At 46.6% G+C, this 18,321-nt stretch overlaps 1 protein-coding gene across 1 annotated transcript in view; it reads left to right on the plus strand.

Moving 5' to 3' along the window:
* The window catches only part of LOC122400417 (RNA-binding protein MEX3B), a 63,527-nt gene extending 55,082 nt beyond the window's left edge, over nt 1-8,445 (plus strand). The window contains exon 2 of the mRNA XM_043401873.1: nt 7,457-8,445. Coding sequence (XP_043257808.1) covers nt 7,457-8,445 — 989 coding nt within the window. The remainder of the gene's footprint in view (nt 1-7,456) is intronic.
* Nucleotides 8,446-18,321: the final 9,876 nt, after the last annotated feature.

The following is an 18,321-nucleotide window of genomic DNA, read 5'->3' on the forward strand; positions in this document are numbered from 1 at the left end:
ATTTCAAACGTAGCCTGCAGAAGTCCCTTTGTCCGTCGGGGTACGTAGCAGGCCGCGCTTAAATCAGTAAAGCGAGAGGTAAACGAACGTTTCTGATTCTCTGCGGGCCTTTTCGGGTCGAGTCTCGTCGATACCGCCCACGGTCGTCGGCGAGTCGCCGCGGAAAGAGAAGACGAGTGCCTCTCGGACGAGGCATTTGGTGGCCGTAATTAAAGCAAAGACGAGAGGAGCAGATGGCCCCCCGAGTTCCCGTGCATCCCCTGGAAATGTTACCGTCGTCGTCGCGTGTTTCCGAGAAGCCCGTGGTAGCCTCGAGGACTTTGGCGTTTCCTGTCAAAAAATTCCCTTTCCTGGAACGTTTCGCCGCCACGCGGAGGCCAGGAAACAAGGATATCATGGACGATATCGATCGACCCCTGGACGCTGTCGATCCTTCGACAATGGTTCCGGGAATCATCGTCGTTTCGGAGTTACGAGCTTTGGCAACTTGGTCGTGGATATTGCGAATCTGTCGATAACGTTACACGCGTGATCTCCGTAGGTGTGTTTATACGCGCGGTGCACTATGACCGCCAGTTTCTGAGGCGCGTGTATAATGCAGCTGCCGGCTATAGAGGCGTGTAACTATTGATCCTGCGGCCTTTGGGGAGTTGGTGTGCTGCTGCTACCAGCGGCTGCTGCAGATTTCAGCAACGTCATTCGCGAGAATCAGAGAGAGAAAGAGAGAGAGAGTGAGAAAGAGTGACGTATCGTGGGAATAGAAGGCCCAAACTCGTCTCCGACGAGGGCTTCGCTCGGCATTGTGCCTCGGTCGCGGGGAACAGAGAGCACGTGGTTCACGTGCATCGGCTACGTGAATGGCACCTCGAATGAATAAGAAAGAAATCGACGGTATAATGAACTCGGGTTTTGCGATGCAACGACGAGAGAGGGACTCGCGATCGTAGACACCGGGGCGAAACGATGTCAATTACGTTTCTCGTTGGAACGCCGCTCGGGATACATTTTCCAGAACGCGATCCTCGAGGGGCTTCGTTCCGGGTGGATTTTTCGCGAACGGGGTCGAGTCGATGCGAATTCGAACGCTCGATCTCGAAGGGCTCTCTCGATCGTAATTCATTTTTCGACCGGCGAACCTATTACTCCCCTTTTCGTCCGCTGCGATTTCGCGGTGCGTGCCGCAAGAAGAAACGCAAAAAAGAAGACGGGGAGCCTGTACGACGAAGAAAGGACGAAGGATCGTGCGGGTCGATCCTCTCTTTCGTCCTTCTGGTCCCTTCGATAGAGGCGGACAAAGGCGAAGAGGCGCCTTACGTGTTCCCTCCAACGGGGCCTCTTTTTCTCCTCCCGCTCGCACTCTCTTTCTCCTCTCTCCGTCTCACCTCACCTTGGCCGCGGCCCTTCAACTGTCTGCGACCCACGCCCCACCTCCTCTTTCTCCATTCCGAACCACCACCACCACCACCACCATCACCGTCGCCTTAGCCACCTTGTTCGTCCACAGTGGAGTTCTGCGATCCTCTTCTTCGTCTACTTCTTCCTCGCCGCCTTCCTTCCTCCTTTCCTCCTGTCCTTCCTTCGAAGGCTCCTTCGTCGTCGATTGCACCTACCTGCGAGCCTCCGCGTCGGTGTGTGTGCACCGATGATCCTCGTCCACCTGCCTCCACGGAGTTATTTAGCCAGCCGAACCGACCCGGTTCGCTCTAGGCGAATTTCCGGGCACCTTCGATCAAACGGAAACTCGATTTCGTTGCGAAAAACGCGTCAAAGAGGATTCGCGGGACGCGTGCACCCTCGAGAACCTGCTCTCTCGCGTTAGGCGAGCGCTCTTGCGGTGCTGCTACTCTTCAGAGGCCACGCAAACAATATTCTACTCGTCCTTCGTTACGCGTTCGCAAAACTATAAATAATTTTGGCGATCAATTGTTTGCTATAAAAGAAATATGGTAACTAATAATAGTAATCTCGAATTTCGAAAGTTTCCAAAGCGCTCAAAGGCGAGCACCCAACGATATTTTACGTTCCCTTCGTCCCTGTTACCGTTCGTGGCGTTTCACGGAAGTCTTCGAGCCCGTAAATTCTCGCCGAGCGAGGGCAACGTTTCGGAGACACGCGAATTCGATCATTTTGCATCCGACGTCCCTGAATTCGCACGCATTGAACCGATTACGCTCCGTTCGAGGATACGGGGGCCAATTAATGGCACTCGACGCTCATTCCGGTCGGGCGTTTTTACTCCGTGGTCTCACGGCGATTCAATTTATCGAGATTCCATCGTAAACACTGTTTTCCATGGTTTCCGCGGAACGTCGAACGCGCTGATTCCGCAGGCTAGCCCAACCCACCCTTTCGATTTTTATCCCCTCCCCCAAGCCCCCCCGATTTCTGCGCCTCTCTCTGGTCCTCTTACGCCCGACCCCAGGGCAGCTCGCCAGTATCCTTGGGCAAATTTATGCTTCTTTGGATTACGGATAATAATGGTTACCCTCGGTCCGTGGCGAGCTTAACAATTTGCCAGCTAGGAATAACGACCGGTTCTCACCCGCGGCGTTTTCGTACGTTTGCACGGTTGCACAGTTGTTGACACACGATACGCGCTCCATTTCCACTCGGATGGACAAACTGCTCGTGCGTTTCTTCTTTCGTTTGGTTTTCAGATGCTCAAACGTACATAAAACACTGACGCGCGACCGTAAAATGCTCTGGTTCGATCGTGGGTCGTAACCTTGTCCGGTTCCGTGGCGTTCGAGGAGGAATTGCGTGGTTATTGGCAAGCGTGCACGGGCTTTAAAGAAACTGCGCGTTGACAGTGCAACGGCGAATCCTTGAACGAGAGTTACGACGCTGACCAAGGCGACAGGACGCAGTTTTATCATTCGCCGTCGAAATTGGATTTTTTAACCTTTCATTTCGGCCGGTTTGCGTGCGTTTGACAAATCATGTTTTAAGTAGCAGGTTTCTAACTTGCTGATGAAACACATTTTTAGCGTGCTTACGAAAATAAGTACCGAAACAGATTTGAATTTATTGAGTTTAATTGAGAAGCGATTTTATTGAATTTAAAGTTTCGGATCTCGTAAAAAATTTTTCTCAAAAAGAGTGCACGCAGCTCGTTGGCGACCTTATCAGAACCGACGCGTCTCGTTTTCACGGCTGCGGTCCCGGTGTGTTCCAAAGTGCAAATCACTTCCACTAAGTCGAGGCGTTCGAGCACTTGCATTCAGGGTTGAGGAAAGTTAAAGGGAGAGGCGCACGAGGTATGTAACCGCTGAATGAATATAATCGTGGAAGGTAAACCGGCTGGAAGGAAGAAACGAGACGGCAGAAGGTTGGGTACAATGGGTTCCGAAAATAAAGCGTGATCGATGAAACCGAAACAGGATTTACCCTGCTGACTCGAGGACGCGAATCGACGTTGCGACGCTTTTCAGCGTCGTTCGCGTTACGAAACGTTTCTCACGGTAAACGGGATTGCGATTTTCGCCGCGTGAAACGCTAAAAGGCTGCTTTCGGGCGTCTTTCAATCTGCGAATTCTTTAATTTCACGGTGGGATGCCATCCGTGCGCCTTTCGAGTCTTCAACCCTTTTTTATATCTTGCATCTTTCCTTATTGTTGAAGTATACCATCTTTATAAAATATTAGTTCCACAACAAAATATGCGTATAACAGAGAAGAACGTAAAATATACAACGCAACAGCATCTGTTTTACAACCTAACTCGAAACTTACGAGCTTAATTTAAAGCTTGTCCCCGTCGTTTCGCGTTTTCATGCATTTCGTACATGCACAGTAATTACGTTGAATGCGAACCGGTACCTTCTAGAAAAAAAAAAAATTGAGATCGAACCACGGTTTCATGTTGCGTCGGTGAAACCAATCAGCAAATGCATCGGTTCGATAAAAGGTCGCAATTCAAAACGGTGTTACCGTGCGCGTATTTACAAATTTTCGTTGCTTTATGAAAAATCTTTGGCAATATCAATTAGCCGATATTTTATTTTTAGAATATTCGAATTTTAACTTTTATACCGTTGTTTGAAATAACGGGCTGCGAACGCACTGTATCGTTTACAAAACAAAAAGGTTAACATACCGTTCGGATATCGTCACGCATTTATTTATATTTATTTTATGTCTTTAATCCACGAATTGAAAAAATGATACAGATATATGGTCAAAAAGGAATGGTGCAAGAAAAGAGGGAATAAAAGAGTTTGTTTTCTATGCGTTTTTTATTTTTGTAGAAAGACAAAATTTTTACAGGATAATTATTTAATGGCTGTTCGCGACACGACGGCAGAGCGTACATTGGTCCTCGTAGAGAAAAAAGTTTTTACTCGTATTTTGAATAGCTTTAATAGTCGTACTGTGTGGTTGAAAATTTGAGTAATTTTGAAACTTTCTTTCCACTCCTCCCTCGACTTTTATTAAATACTATTGTTGCCTGGAAACCCAAATGAAAAAATGGAACGTAAATCAGAACACAAATTAATTTTGAAAACCTCCCTAATATCAAAACTATGTAATGAGACCAGACTGCGGATCTTAATGCAAATTCATATTTTTATTAATAGAATTAATGAAATAGGAGCTCCGTGACGGGTTGTCTAAACCTCTAAATATAATAATTCGTATCTTATTTAAGGTATTTCTTATATTTCTGCATAAATATCCACAGTCTAGTGATGACTCGTAAAGCCACTACAAGTCATATAGAAAATTCTATCGCCCTGGAGAACCTTAAAAGCTCATAACTAACTTTATTCTCGATCACGAGAGTTTGTAATCCAACCTTTGGTCATTCACCAAGGGGCTACAGAGACACCCAGAGTCCTCTTAAAGCTTCGTATCAAGAAGCAATTTTATTCCTGGTCCTGAGACTACTATATTTTCGTTAAGGACGAATCGAAACAATGGCGTCACGCCTAGACGGCTCGAACGACCCTCGAAAGCAGCGCGTTTCCGCGCGTGAAATTCCCTGAATTGATCGTGACTGCCGCGAGGGGGAAAGAAACTCGTTACGGGCGTAATTATGCTCGCGCCCCCGAGACGGCCTCGCGCCGCGGTCCGGTGCGTGTGCTGGTCGCGTCTCTTTCCTCTCGACGACGTAAACGCGAATCCGGCGTGTGTCCGTGCAGGTTGAGTATCGATGTCAAGATTGCGCCGCAGCGTCCCTGAAGAGCCGCCATGGACGCCCGTGACATTGTCGCGTCGCGCGCGAGGACCTTCGCGAAAGGAAACTCCTGGAGCGCGCACAAGGCGTCTCTCCCGAGGCTTTCTACAAAAACGCCTTCCAGTTTGATCGAACCAACACGGGATGGTTGCGTGCAACTATCCCCCGATGGCCCCTCGAGTCGATGCACGGTGGTCGATAAGCTGTTTCTTGCTATTTTTACACGTAATATTGTTTCGCTTGCAGGCGATTCTTTGGTCGGTGCGCAACAGCGGCAGAAATCGCGTCGATGTTTCGATCTTCCACTCTATTTTCGAGACGTCTTTATCGAGAGGGTTGTTCGGTGAATGGGAGCACGTGGCCGCGAGTTTTGGAAGTTGTATTTATATTAACCTGCGCGAGAAAGGGTGGAACGCTTGCGTGTCTATTTTGGTCCGCCCCCAGAGTTTCCTCCGCAGCGCTGTCAGGTTTGTGGCGGTTTGTTGTGTGTTCCGTTATAGGAAAGTTTCGTTTTGAAATGTACGATGGTCGGTCGAGGAGCGCAGATATAAAAATAGATGGTCGACTGCTTGCGAGAGAGGCAAGAGCGTAGACCTCTGCTGGCGAGCGCGGGAAACGTCACGGGTTCTTCTAACAAGATGAAATTGGGAGAATCTGATACGTTTATTCATTTACTTGGAATAACGAATGAACTTTTATTATGAAAAGTGATATAAATCGAAACGATTTGCTCCAATTCTCGTTCTCCTCGAAAGGTCGGATCTTCGATCGGAGAGGAGTCAGAAACAACTTTTCGTCGAGTTCCTGTGGTCGGTTCCCGATCCCGAATCATCGCGTGATTTACGATCGCGTTTCACCGTCGATAGACGCAATTAAAAAGTCGCTAATGAACGTGGAAACTCGACGTGCGACGACGAGAGAGAGAGGTAAAGAAACGGAAAGGCGATGGTATGCGATACGCGGAGGAGCCACTGGCCGTGTGTCGCGTTCGTTGGTACTCGCGTTCGAAGGAGAGAGTGAACTGAATGAAAGAGAGCTTGGAGAAAGAGAGAAAGGGTGAGAAGGATGAAGCCCGTGAAGGATACGCGCGATGGAGAAAGGTGGACGACGAGCGAGACGGGACGTCGTAGGAACCGTGGCGCGAAAGAAGGAAAGCTAGAGGAGTGGTTCACCTGCATTGCTAGCATTGCGCCGGCTCAAGGCCAGAGAGTCTGCGAGACCGAGGACCAGACCGGGTCGGGACCTCCTTCCTTCCAGTTTCCTGCACCCTGCTCTCTGTCTACCTTCCATCGTTCTTGCTTCTATGCTGCATCCTGCCGCCTCGGCTCCTCCTTTTTCGTATCGCGCGGGCTTATACGCGCGCTGTCTGTTGCTCCTCGAGTACAGACAATTGCGTCACGGAGAAAAACTGCTGCACCGGCGCGTATTAGGCGCGCGGACTACCAACGGGAATCATCGTCCTCAGGATCCGCGTCGATAGGGCTTCGTGTTATAAATTCGCCGACAGGAACGCATATATCGCTTTATATCCCAGGAATGGTTTATCGGGAAATCAAGAAAACTGGTACAATAATGTTCCGATTATCTGACACCCGGTTATCCGAACAACTATAATAGAAGGTGGATAAATTAAAAAATTTCAAATCATTCTGGAAAAATTATTTTTAGTTGCAGGAGTCAATTACAATCATTTTTGGTGAATACACATACCCTCGAAATCCTACGCACTTACCAGAAAAATATACCTTACCGAAAATGTACTGCCTGACCATACCATTGATATGTTTCACTAAAATTGCATGCGTATGTTTAAAACATCATAACTTCTGAACGGATCGAAGGATTTTAATGTTTCAAAAGGCAAACGACGCGTATTTTGTTGAAGAATATGTAGAAATTCTAAGAATATTCGCAAAGTTGTTCCTTGCCCCCGTAAACTGAGAAAAACCCCATAAAAGTGGTCCAGTTTTCAAACCGCCACTTCGTATCACTTCATATGGAGATATAGTCCAATTATCCGGTATATAAAATTTTAATAGGATATTTTGGAGGCTAAAATAAAACGAAGATCAAGAATACCAATTTAGGCACTACCAAAATTTATGACGATGTTATTGTATGATAATAAATTTTGATCCGATGAAACGTATTTTCATTAACTATGATATCAAGTATCTAAACCAGTCATTTTCAAACTGTCTTATATGTAATTTTGCCCACCAGTGTGTATGTGCCCGGTTCCAGTAAAATTGTATCTGAATGGTTGTTGTTTTGATTGCAGGTTGTAAAATCAAGGCCCTGCGAGCGAAGACGAACACCTACATCAAGACGCCGGTGCGCGGCGAGGAGCCGGTGTTCGTGGTGACGGGACGCAAGGAGGACGTGGCCCGCGCGAAACGCGAGATTCTGTCCGCCGCGGAGCACTTCTCTCAGATCCGCGCGTCGCGCAAGAGCTCGCTGGGCGCGTTGTTGGGTGTTCCACCGGGTCCGCCGGCGTCGGTTCCGGGCCACGTGACGATTCAGGTACGAGTCCCGTACAGAGTGGTGGGTCTGGTCGTGGGGCCCAAGGGCGCGACCATCAAGAGAATCCAGCATCAGACGCACACCTACATAGTGACGCCGAGTCGCGACAAGGAGCCGGTGTTCGAAGTTACCGGTCTCCCGGAGAGCGTCGAGGCGGCGAGACGCGAGATCGAGGCGCACATCGCGCTGAGGACCGGCGGTAGACCGAACCTGGACGATTCGGAACTGCTGAACGCGCTCTGTCACGGAGGGTTGGGCTCGATCCTCTGCTGCCTCGATCCGCCCGGCTTGAAGGGTCTGAAGGGCTCGAACGGGTCCAGCGGCGCGTTCTCCAGCAGCAGCGGCAGCTGCAGCAGCTCGTCCAGCAGTTCCGGCGCGCCCGGACTGAACGAGCTGGTGGCGATCTGGGGCGCCGGTATGGAGAGGGACGAGGGTCTCGGCGAGTCGCCGTCGTTCGAATCCATGACAGCATCCGCGTCGTCGATCTGGTCGTTCCCCGGCGTCGCGCTACCCTCGAGGCCATCGCCGCCGGCGTCGGCGAGTCCAGCGTCACCCACGGACTCGCTGTTGGGCGGTGGACGACGGGAATGCGTGGTGTGCGGCGACAAGGAGGTCACCGCCGCCCTGGTACCGTGCGGACATAATCACTTCTGTCTGGATTGCGGCAACCGGGTCTGCGAGAGTTCCGATCCCAGCTGCCCAGTATGCTCCAGGCCCGTCTTGCAGGCGCTTCGTATCTTCTCTTAAACACCTGACGACCGCGATGGATAGACGAGAGAGCGAGAGAGAGAGAGAGAGAGGGAGAGAGCAAGAGAGATGATCAGAGAGAGAGAGAGAGAGAGAGAGATGAGAGAGAGAGAGAGAGAGAGAGAGAGAGAGAGAGAGAGAGAGAGAGAGAGAGAGAGAGATATGAGAGATGAGAGATATGAGAGATTCTGCAGGCTCTTTTGCGTCGCGGCGCCTGGTTCAGCGGCTGTATTACCGATCCCCACCATTGATCAGCTCTTCGACATTGGCGGCTCATCCAGGAACGACGGCGCTGGAGAACGCCCATCCCGAATTTTTCCGTATAGCTCGCGTCCCCCGTTCGTTAATCGCCGCGGCGCGCGAATCTCACGGCAACGTCGGGGGAGCGAACGCGCACAATGTCTCAATTCCACTGCTGCCAATAACCTCTTTTACGCGCCGGGAATGCCCCGATATACAATGGTCCTTGTCGCGTCGTTCCCGCCGACCGGATACAACGAAGTCAGCTTTTAAGTTCTACGAGATATATAGAACGAGAGAGAGATAAAACATACTCGCTCATTCGCATTGTCATCGTTTTTTCATATTTTAACCCACGACACGTAGAGACCGGGCTCGCAGGGTTCACCCATCGTACGAACAATTTCGGAGCTGTCGCGTGACGGAGAGCAAATCGACCGAATTCCTGATCGCGGAAGAAGGATTTGACTACGCCATTCGTATGGTTGCCTTCGAACACAACGGGATATAACGTTCGACGCGGAAAGACTTTGCTCGTCGAAAGATTAGACTCAGTTAGCGTTTGGTTTATTGATCGCGACGTCGTTTCGTAACATTCCATTCGCTGGTGGTATTTTCGTATTTTTTTGAAATAAATTCCTTTGATCGGAGGCAGCCCGGAAAACTGGAATGGATGATATTAACCGTTATCGAATCGTTGCTTTTTTTTTTATACAGTTGACAATCTATAAGAGTTTAAGACTTACGTAAATATTTTAGTGATATTTTTTTATTCTGTCCTTCTCTCGCGTCGCGTATCCGACAACGCTCGTGACGATCGAGGGTTATAATTTTCATTACGCCAGTACTCCATACAACATTATGAAATACTATATCAAAGGGTGCTTAGAAACACTGATAAATAAAATTTCTACGAGCTCTATATTTTTATTTAGAAAACGTGTACCAATCATCGTGACGTCCCCATTTATCGCGCTGTACGATCAATGAAAATTACGACCGTCGATGTTCACGACAAACAGATGCAGTTACCGTCGAGTTCAATTCGCTCTCTTGATCGTTACGCTCATACGCGGTTCACTGCGATCACGTGACCGATAACGCGAAGATGGCGGCAAGCGAACAGCTGATCGCGTCGAGCAAGAACCAAGCTAGATTCGGGGAAACGACTATTCTTCCCTCTCGCGAAGAAATTAAAAACGGCTGCTTGTTCGAACACGTTTTATATAGGTTAGGTCACGCGATCGTGGACCGCGTTCGGTGATAATCAAACGATTCGAACCTGGTTAAGCAGCACAGGCGACGAAAGTGCGAGACAGTGGAAGATCGTGCGTCCGTCGACAGCAAAGCTTCAGAAATTTCACCGCCAATGTCGAACGAATAATTTGTTGCGTTGATCGTCTTGGACCAGCAAGCGCAGTCGAACGGCGTCGAGCAACGTCTACGATTCTCCGTTTACTTTTTTACCTCGCATGAAAAGTGAGAACGCGTCCCAACAGGAAACGATTCTGTCGACGGACGTATCGATGATTAGGGCCTTCCGAGACCTTGCGAGCTTGTCGCGCATAACCGCAGCGAACGATTACCGAAATAATTAATTATCCCCACACGGACGCAACTCGACACCGTAAACACTTTTACACACACACGCGCGCACACACACACACACACACACGCACATACCACAGGCGATCTCATCGTACACAGGCACACTTTACACGAGAGAAGAGAGTAGAAAAAGGGGTGAGAGAGGTCACACGTGTCCCTCGATCCGCCGCGAAAACCACTTAGATGATAGTATTATAAAAATGGCGTGCCCGTTCCACCCAGCCTCCCTCGCTACTAGAGTATTATCTTACCTTTATATAAGCGACATAGCAATTGAAATAATAATAATATTAATAATATATATTATATATATATATATAAATATAAACATAAATAAATAAATATATGTATGTGTATATGTATACATGTATGTGTGTATGTATATGTATATTTATACACACGGTGTCAGTGAAAAGTCTGACGGGCAGTAAGAGGGATGATATTTTATCGAGGAGATTTAGATTTTGTATTTTTCGCGCGTTTCGTCGACGGGACGACGGGTGGTCGGGGACGGCTGGCACACTCCGGAAACAAAGGAAAATTATTATAAGAATTATATATATTAAACGAAGAAAAAAAGAAAAAAAAAAGGAAAGAGAAAAAAGATAAAACAGAGAAAACGGCGCTTAAGGGAAACAAAAAACGTTTTTGAAGACGGCGCATCGCGGGAACGCGTGAACCGGCCTCCACACCCGGCTGAAAGAACGAGAACAAGGGAAAGAAAGAGCCGGGTCGGCCGAGACCCGTTCCGTAATCGGGCACGGCCGACTTTTTTCCCGCATATAAGTGTATATTCTTTGAGCTCTAGTAATAATCGAGCGTCACGCTCGCTCTTTCAAAGAAGGACTAAAACGATGTATGTTTCACGTAGGGATCGACGACCCGTGTATTTAGCTTTTCTTTGAAGAGTCGTAATTATATTCTATTATATTGCATTATTATATCTCGTATAGATGTATATCGGACGCCTATATACGTGTCACTCTACCGCGCCCTCCGCGACAGCGAGACACGCGTCTGAAGGGGGAAGGACGACCATGGTTTTTTTTTTCTTTTCTCGTTCTGTGTCCGCGGGTGTCCCTTTTCTCGTCCTTCCTCGCGAACGCGTCCTGGCAGCGGACGAGACTCGCGATCTCGCGGTACTCGTCACCGCGACTCGACCGAGAGGGCGATCGGTACGTGTCTCTATGTTCTTCTGTGTTCCATTTACCGTTTCTTTCTTTAATTTTTTTTCTTCTTTTTTTTTTTAATTGAAAACTTCGCGTTTCGAACGGCAGAAAGTGCTGGGCAAAAGCGATCCTCATCGTCGGATCGGTCGGACCCTAAGGAATGGAAAGAAGCCGAGGAAGGAAACTACACTAGTAGCCGTTAAGCAGGAGCCGAAATCGGGCCCGTCCACGTTCGACGGGCCCGTGTGCCCCTTTTTTTTTAATATATTTATGCCAACTTCGATTTCGAGTTCGATTTTTCCTATTTTTTTTATATTTTTTAACTAATCTCGTAATTACTTTCGCGTCTTTCTTCTACCGTCTGTCCCTTCTATTACTTCGTTCCGTTTCTTTAAATCGTCGAAACTTCTTGTCAATCGTTGCCATTTTTAAACGAAGATATGCTCAAGTCGCAGCTCCGAAAAAGTTGAGGTGTATTATTAATACATATTACATATAAATATATATAATATATATATATATATATTATATATTATAAGCCTCATCCAGTGTTGAGGGATGATGGGAAAGAAAGAAGATATTTTTTCGATCGTTCGAGCAGCAGCTCTGTATAACGGGTGTCTCGGTAGTTTCTCAGCCAGGCTCACCCCCTTCGTTTCTATATTTTTTAATGATATTTTTATTTCGTCGTATTTTTTATTATTTCTTTTTTTAGATGTCTCTTCGTTCGTTGTGTGTTTCGTTTCGAACGTTTCCGCCCCCTCGTTCCCCGTGAATTCACGCCCGTAAACCCGCGCACCCCTCATTTTTCCCGTGTCGTTCTCTTCGTTCGGAAAAGAAAATGAAAAAAAAAGACTCTTCCTTCTTGTCGACACGCGTTTTTATCAAGTATGCTAACCGGTTAACCATGACTAAAAGAGACACACACGCAGAGATACACGTACACAGACAGACAGATAGACAGTCTCTCGCGCATGCATACGTTTATTTCACGATTGCGCGTGCGCACGCGGGCTAAAAAATAAAAAAAAACACACACATGAGAGACGCGCAACGATTACGCGCGAGTGTATATTAATATATATATAATATATTATTTGTTACTATATTGAAGCATCACGTATCTCGGACACACGTACACGCATACTAACACTCGCACATGTATAAATAGGAATTATTTATACGAATGTAGACACGAACACACGTCATACGAACATGTACACGCACACACGCATATACACGCGCTCAAACACTAAAAGCAGACACGCGTGAATGCAATCCAACGTACACACACACGCACGCACGCACACGTACACACACAAATATATATGTACACGTATAATTCATATGCACGGACAGACACACGAATAAAAAAAAAATCATATATTTATATATATATTATAATCGACGCTCGAGAGAGAAAGAAAGAGAGGTTTATTATATTTAAGTTCGAGGCAAAGTAAATTCTATATTTTTTCTATGTTAAGTATAAATTAGAGAGAGAGAAAAAAAAGATGCGTAAAAGGTACGGTGATGACATAAACATATATATTATATTATATTATTATATTATATTATATATATTATTATATTATTATTATATTATATTATTATATTATATTATATTCTATATATATACATATAAACTATATTTATAGGTATTCTCTTTAGCATCTACGTTCCGATATACGAGGATGCCGCCGCGCAGATTATAATTAAAACAGAGCAACAAGAACAACAACAAGAACAAAAAAAAATGAAAAAAAAAAGATACGAAGCGAGCAAAGAAAACCGAGGAAACACACGATCGGTGTACGCGTACATATACGTATATGACGTAGGATCCTGTAAGATAATCATTCATTAAACTTCGCTGCATAAGTCTGATCCGACGAATCTCGCAATTCGAGATCAGGGGAGAGGTGACAGAGAGATAGATACATAAATAGATAAGTCATATATCGCGGGTGGGGGAATTAAGGGGAATGGAAAGTAAGCGACAGAAGAGAAAGAGGGGGATACGTAACAATGGCGCGTTTCTTTTTTGTTTCTTCTTCTTTTCGGTGGGATCAACGAAAACGTAAACGTCACGCGCGTACACACTGTGGGTCAAAGACTTGCCGGTGGAGCGGATCGCCTCGACTCGAAACAGCTCAACAGTGTGGCTCGTCGGAGGATCGTCCAACGAGCTCGACGGATCTTCTTTTCACGATCGAATCGACGATCGATAGAGCCCGCGGGGCAAACCTCCCACGATCCAGCGCGTTGGGTGTTCGTATTCGCGGACAAATGTGTCTTTTCGCAAACGTAGAAAACGAAAACGCGAGGTCGACGGTTTCCGGCGAGGGAACTGGTGAGGAATAAATCGAAAGGGGAGGAAAGAAGCGAGGTGAGGTTGCCAGAACTCGGACCGCGTCTCGAGGGGGTGTGTGTATGCAAAACAAACAGAAAGTGCAAGTAGCGCATTTAGGGGTTCGACGAGCGAAAGAATCGTTCAGAGGTAAAATTGTCGCGACTCTCGGCATCCGAGTTGCCCGACCGAAGCACCAAGAGGCGGTAGAGTCGCATCGACGGGCTCGAGTCGATTCTTTCGTCGGTCGGAACACCCTTAGCCACCTTCGAAATCGCCATCGACGTCAACTGGACCACGTCTTCCGGACGATCCGCGTCCAGGAAGACCCGCGGTGTCGTCGAACAGTTTCCGCGAAACCAGCTCTCGCGAACAGCCTTTCTCAGATCGTTCATCGTCACGCAGTCTTCCCCTTTCTGCCGACGCGCGGTTTCCGGAAGACGGCACCCGGTGGTCCTCTGGTTCCGCGGCGAGGAGGTCGAGGCAACGCGTTTTTTTTTTGTCGAGAACCTCCGCTAGACTTTGGGACGACTCTGCCAGACAACCCACTTAACCGATTTACCGACGCGTCAGGCAGCCTTCACTTTGGCCGAGGTTCCGACATACCCGATCGCGGCGGAGTAAATGGCGTCGTCGTTCCTCTCGCGATCGTCGTCCTCGTCGCTGGATCTCGCGCGGTTCGATCGTGTTCTTACCATTGACAACAAAAGAAAAAAAACGGGTCCACGACTTCGTTCGGATCGTCGCGAGTCACGTTTAAAAACCGAACCGGAAGATTTGCAGTGCCATACGTAAATCAAAATGTCTATACTTGTCTAGCTTATGTTTGAAATGTTCGTTTTTTTACGCGACTACGTAGTTTCGTTTCGAATCTCTCGCGTACCTCCGCCCTCCCCCCGCCCCATTCATCCATCCATCCATCGCACGCGCGTTAATCGACCGAGGAGACTACGACTTCCGGTATCGATCGCGAGGAGGCGTTAACCATCGTCGCGAGCATCGTACTCCGGAGGCCAGGGTTTCTCGACGCGAGTCGCGAACCATCGACGTTGTCTGGCCATTCAGTTCCTTTTTCACTTAACACTGGTTCGTACAGTGGTAGCGGCCGACGATGTGTCAGACAGGGCAGCACTGTGAAACTCGCTGCGTGATCTTTCTCCATTGTCTTTCCAGTCGATATTCTGTTTTTCATTTTAAGTTGTTTAAGCGCTTTTCGAAAGAGTTATTATATAAGTAAATTATGTAAACGGTATATATACATACGTATAAATATATGTGTATATGTGTATACATATATTTATATATATATATATGTATCTATATATTTTTATAAAGTATCACACGTAGCGTACGTATTATTGTATTGTTATTTAATCTATTTTCGTTGTTTTATATATATACATATATATATATATATATGAACGTATTGAAGTCTTATTTTTTTATCGAGCAATGCAGAAAATAACAAAAAAAAAACCAAAAAAAAATGGTGAAGTGTATTAAAAGTATATTGGAAAATTAATTATTGTTTTATTAATCGTTTCTCGCCAACGAAGCCCAAAACATGAACACGATTTTGACCTTGTTTCTCTCTCTTTCGCGCTTTTTGTCGCACGTTTTACACGCGTGTCCGGGGCTTGGGGTGACAACGACAATACAGACGCGCGAATGGAACCAATATTAACGTCGCGACGATTTCAATTTGCCAATCATGAACCACACTCGCGAAGAAGCGGTGTTCGACACGGTCTGACACATGTCGCCGAATCGCGCGCGTTTACTTCCGGGTCGCGAACCCACACGGGAATCGCCGGAGGCCCTTCCTCCCTCGAATGCAACGAAACACACTTGTGTCACGACCCCGATTCACTGACCCTCGAGATGGAAAAACGAGAAAAAAAAAAGAATAACGCATCGCCGCGACGAGCGAACGAGCGAGCGAGCGAGCGTAACGCGTTCGCCAACGAGGCATTTTTACCACTAATAAACGTAAAAGATAGATCGTCTAAGGTTAACTAATCGTAATCGTATTAAAGCGTAATGTTTAATGATTATTGATAGCCCATTGGCTGTGACCGATAACTGCCATTTTCGTAAAAAAAAAGAAAAAAAAAGTGAAACGAATAATACTAAAAGACGAGAGAAACAAGCAACGTTCCCCGGGACGAGTCGCCGCGCGAAGGGCGAGAACCGATACGCGCGTGCGTTTCGTATCACGATGGATTCGAAGAACAAGAGAACACGCGTTATACACAAAGAGAGAAAAACCACACACACTTTCCACATACACCGGAGACGCGATTCGGGTCGACGCGATGGGGAAATCTCGCGACGAGAAGAACGACGAATAGAGACAATAGAGGTTCGGTGGGCGGCGTACCGTGGACGATCTGACGACGGTGCGATCGCGCTGGAACGTTAGGATCCAAGGGACGATTTCGAGCGATCGATGGGGATCGCGGAATTCGATAGCGACGAGTATGGCTGGACGCTCGGGTAAAGAAAACGAAAGACAGAAAGATTGACGCGAGGTAATCAAGAGTATTGCGATAACACGTACACCGACACGACGATACATATCTCATAGAATAATAACTAAACGTTAAGGGAGATTTATAGAAGTTAGTAGACACGTCAGAGTAATAATGGAAGGACGAGACGGAACGAGAGAGGAGGAGAGAAAAAGAAACAGAAATCGGATCGATAAATTAATTATAGGTATATCGAAATCGTATATATATAGATGAATATATATTATATATAAATATATATATCTATTATAGAAAAAGAGAGAAAAATAGATGATCGTTGTTGCTTGATTTGTCTCTATTTACTGATTATATTCTATTTGATAGCTATATTCGATGATTATTATTCATTATTATTGGAATTATGATTATTGGTCTATATATAATATATGCGTGTGTATATTTTTCGAATTGTTTCGCGTTTTTTTCGGTACGCACGGGAACTCGTGAATCGTCGCTGTGCGTTTCGTTTGATCAATTTATTAACGATTCCTTTTTATCTATATCTTTATTTACTTTTCGATGCCGCCTTAGTTTCGACGATGGACAGTGATTGGATACGAGTGAGACCGTTTCGAATATATCTAATATATATATATATATAATATACATATTATATTATTATAAATATTGTACTACGCGCGCGCGTTCGCGAGCGAAGAGCCCCAAAACGCGTTCGAGGCAGCTCTGCTCATTGTATCATTGTACATTAATTAATCCCCCACAGCCTCGAACGTGTCACCGCATGATTACTTACTCGCAACTACTTATCTATCTACTTAATTACCTTAAAGAACGAACGATGAAACGTAGCTGCGCGCGCGTCGTCGATCTGTTGTTGGGTCGTCGCGGCGTGGATCGCTGTCGATCATTCGCGTACGTTCTCCCGTCTCGAACGTCGGTCGCGGAGAGGATCTTCGCTCGCCGGTTTTTCGAGATTCGCGATCAAACGAGAAACAAGAAAACGGGGCACGCGTCTCTCGGAACCGAAGATAATTACATGGAGGATAGAAGTTTGCTGTAACCGTAGCGTAAAATAATAGCGAACGAAACACATAGGGAACGATAGCATTAGAGACCGAATAGAGGTGAATAGTTGTAGGAATCGAGTTACGAGAAGCGAGTTTGCGCAAGCAATTAGCCCCGTTGAGCACTTCGTACGCGAACGATTTGACGACAGGGATCTAGAACGATGTCGAGACGTTAGCTAACCGGGGATAGAGCCAGTTTCGACGCAGCTACGTTCAGCTGTCAGCCCACAATTTCGATCTCAAAACAGAAAAGGAAAAGGAACGCGCGAATGAAGCCTCCTTCGCTCAGGGTGCGAATCGTTTCGAGTTTCCGGTTTGTCGGCGGATGTTGGATCGATCGATCCACGTTCTCTTTTTTTTTTCAATGTCTCCTTTGTGTTCCTAGAGCTCGATTTTCGTTTTCGTACGCCCCCCCGTTGTCTTGTCGTTTTCCTAATCTCGCGTGGAAAAGCATTCGTTCTCTTTTTCTTTTCTTGTACAAATATATTTTTCGAGCGAATTTTTGTCGATTTCACAGGCCGAGGACGTAAAACGAGCACGCTCGCGAAAGGTGAATGAACACGGTTTTTCCTCTCTTCGCCGCGGAGGACGAAGCATCTTTTAGGTAATAGGGGTGTGCGTGTGAAAACGATTTCTCGACGAGCTCTCGAGGCGATCCGAGCGAGGCAACCCGCACCGAGACTAGAGAATCAGTATTTCAAAAAAAAAAATCTCTATATATATTAAATAAATGTAAATGTATATTATTCTATTAATATTATTATTACTATTAGTGTCGTGTAACGCCGGAGGTGTGTCGAAGCGTTGAATTTTTTTCTCTCGAAGTTTCAATTTTCGAGAGAACCGGAAACAGAGGGTGGAGACCGGGCAACGATCGAACGTTGCGTCGAAGGGTGCAATGACGTTTCCGACCGACAAAACCGAAAAGACACGCGCGAAAACGGTTTAAA

Source organism: Colletes gigas, unplaced genomic scaffold (assembly GCF_013123115.1).
Source record: "Colletes gigas isolate AHSC1104 unplaced genomic scaffold, ASM1312311v1 Colletes_gigas_Sc00018, whole genome shotgun sequence".
Taxonomy (NCBI): domain Eukaryota; kingdom Metazoa; phylum Arthropoda; class Insecta; order Hymenoptera; family Colletidae; genus Colletes; species Colletes gigas.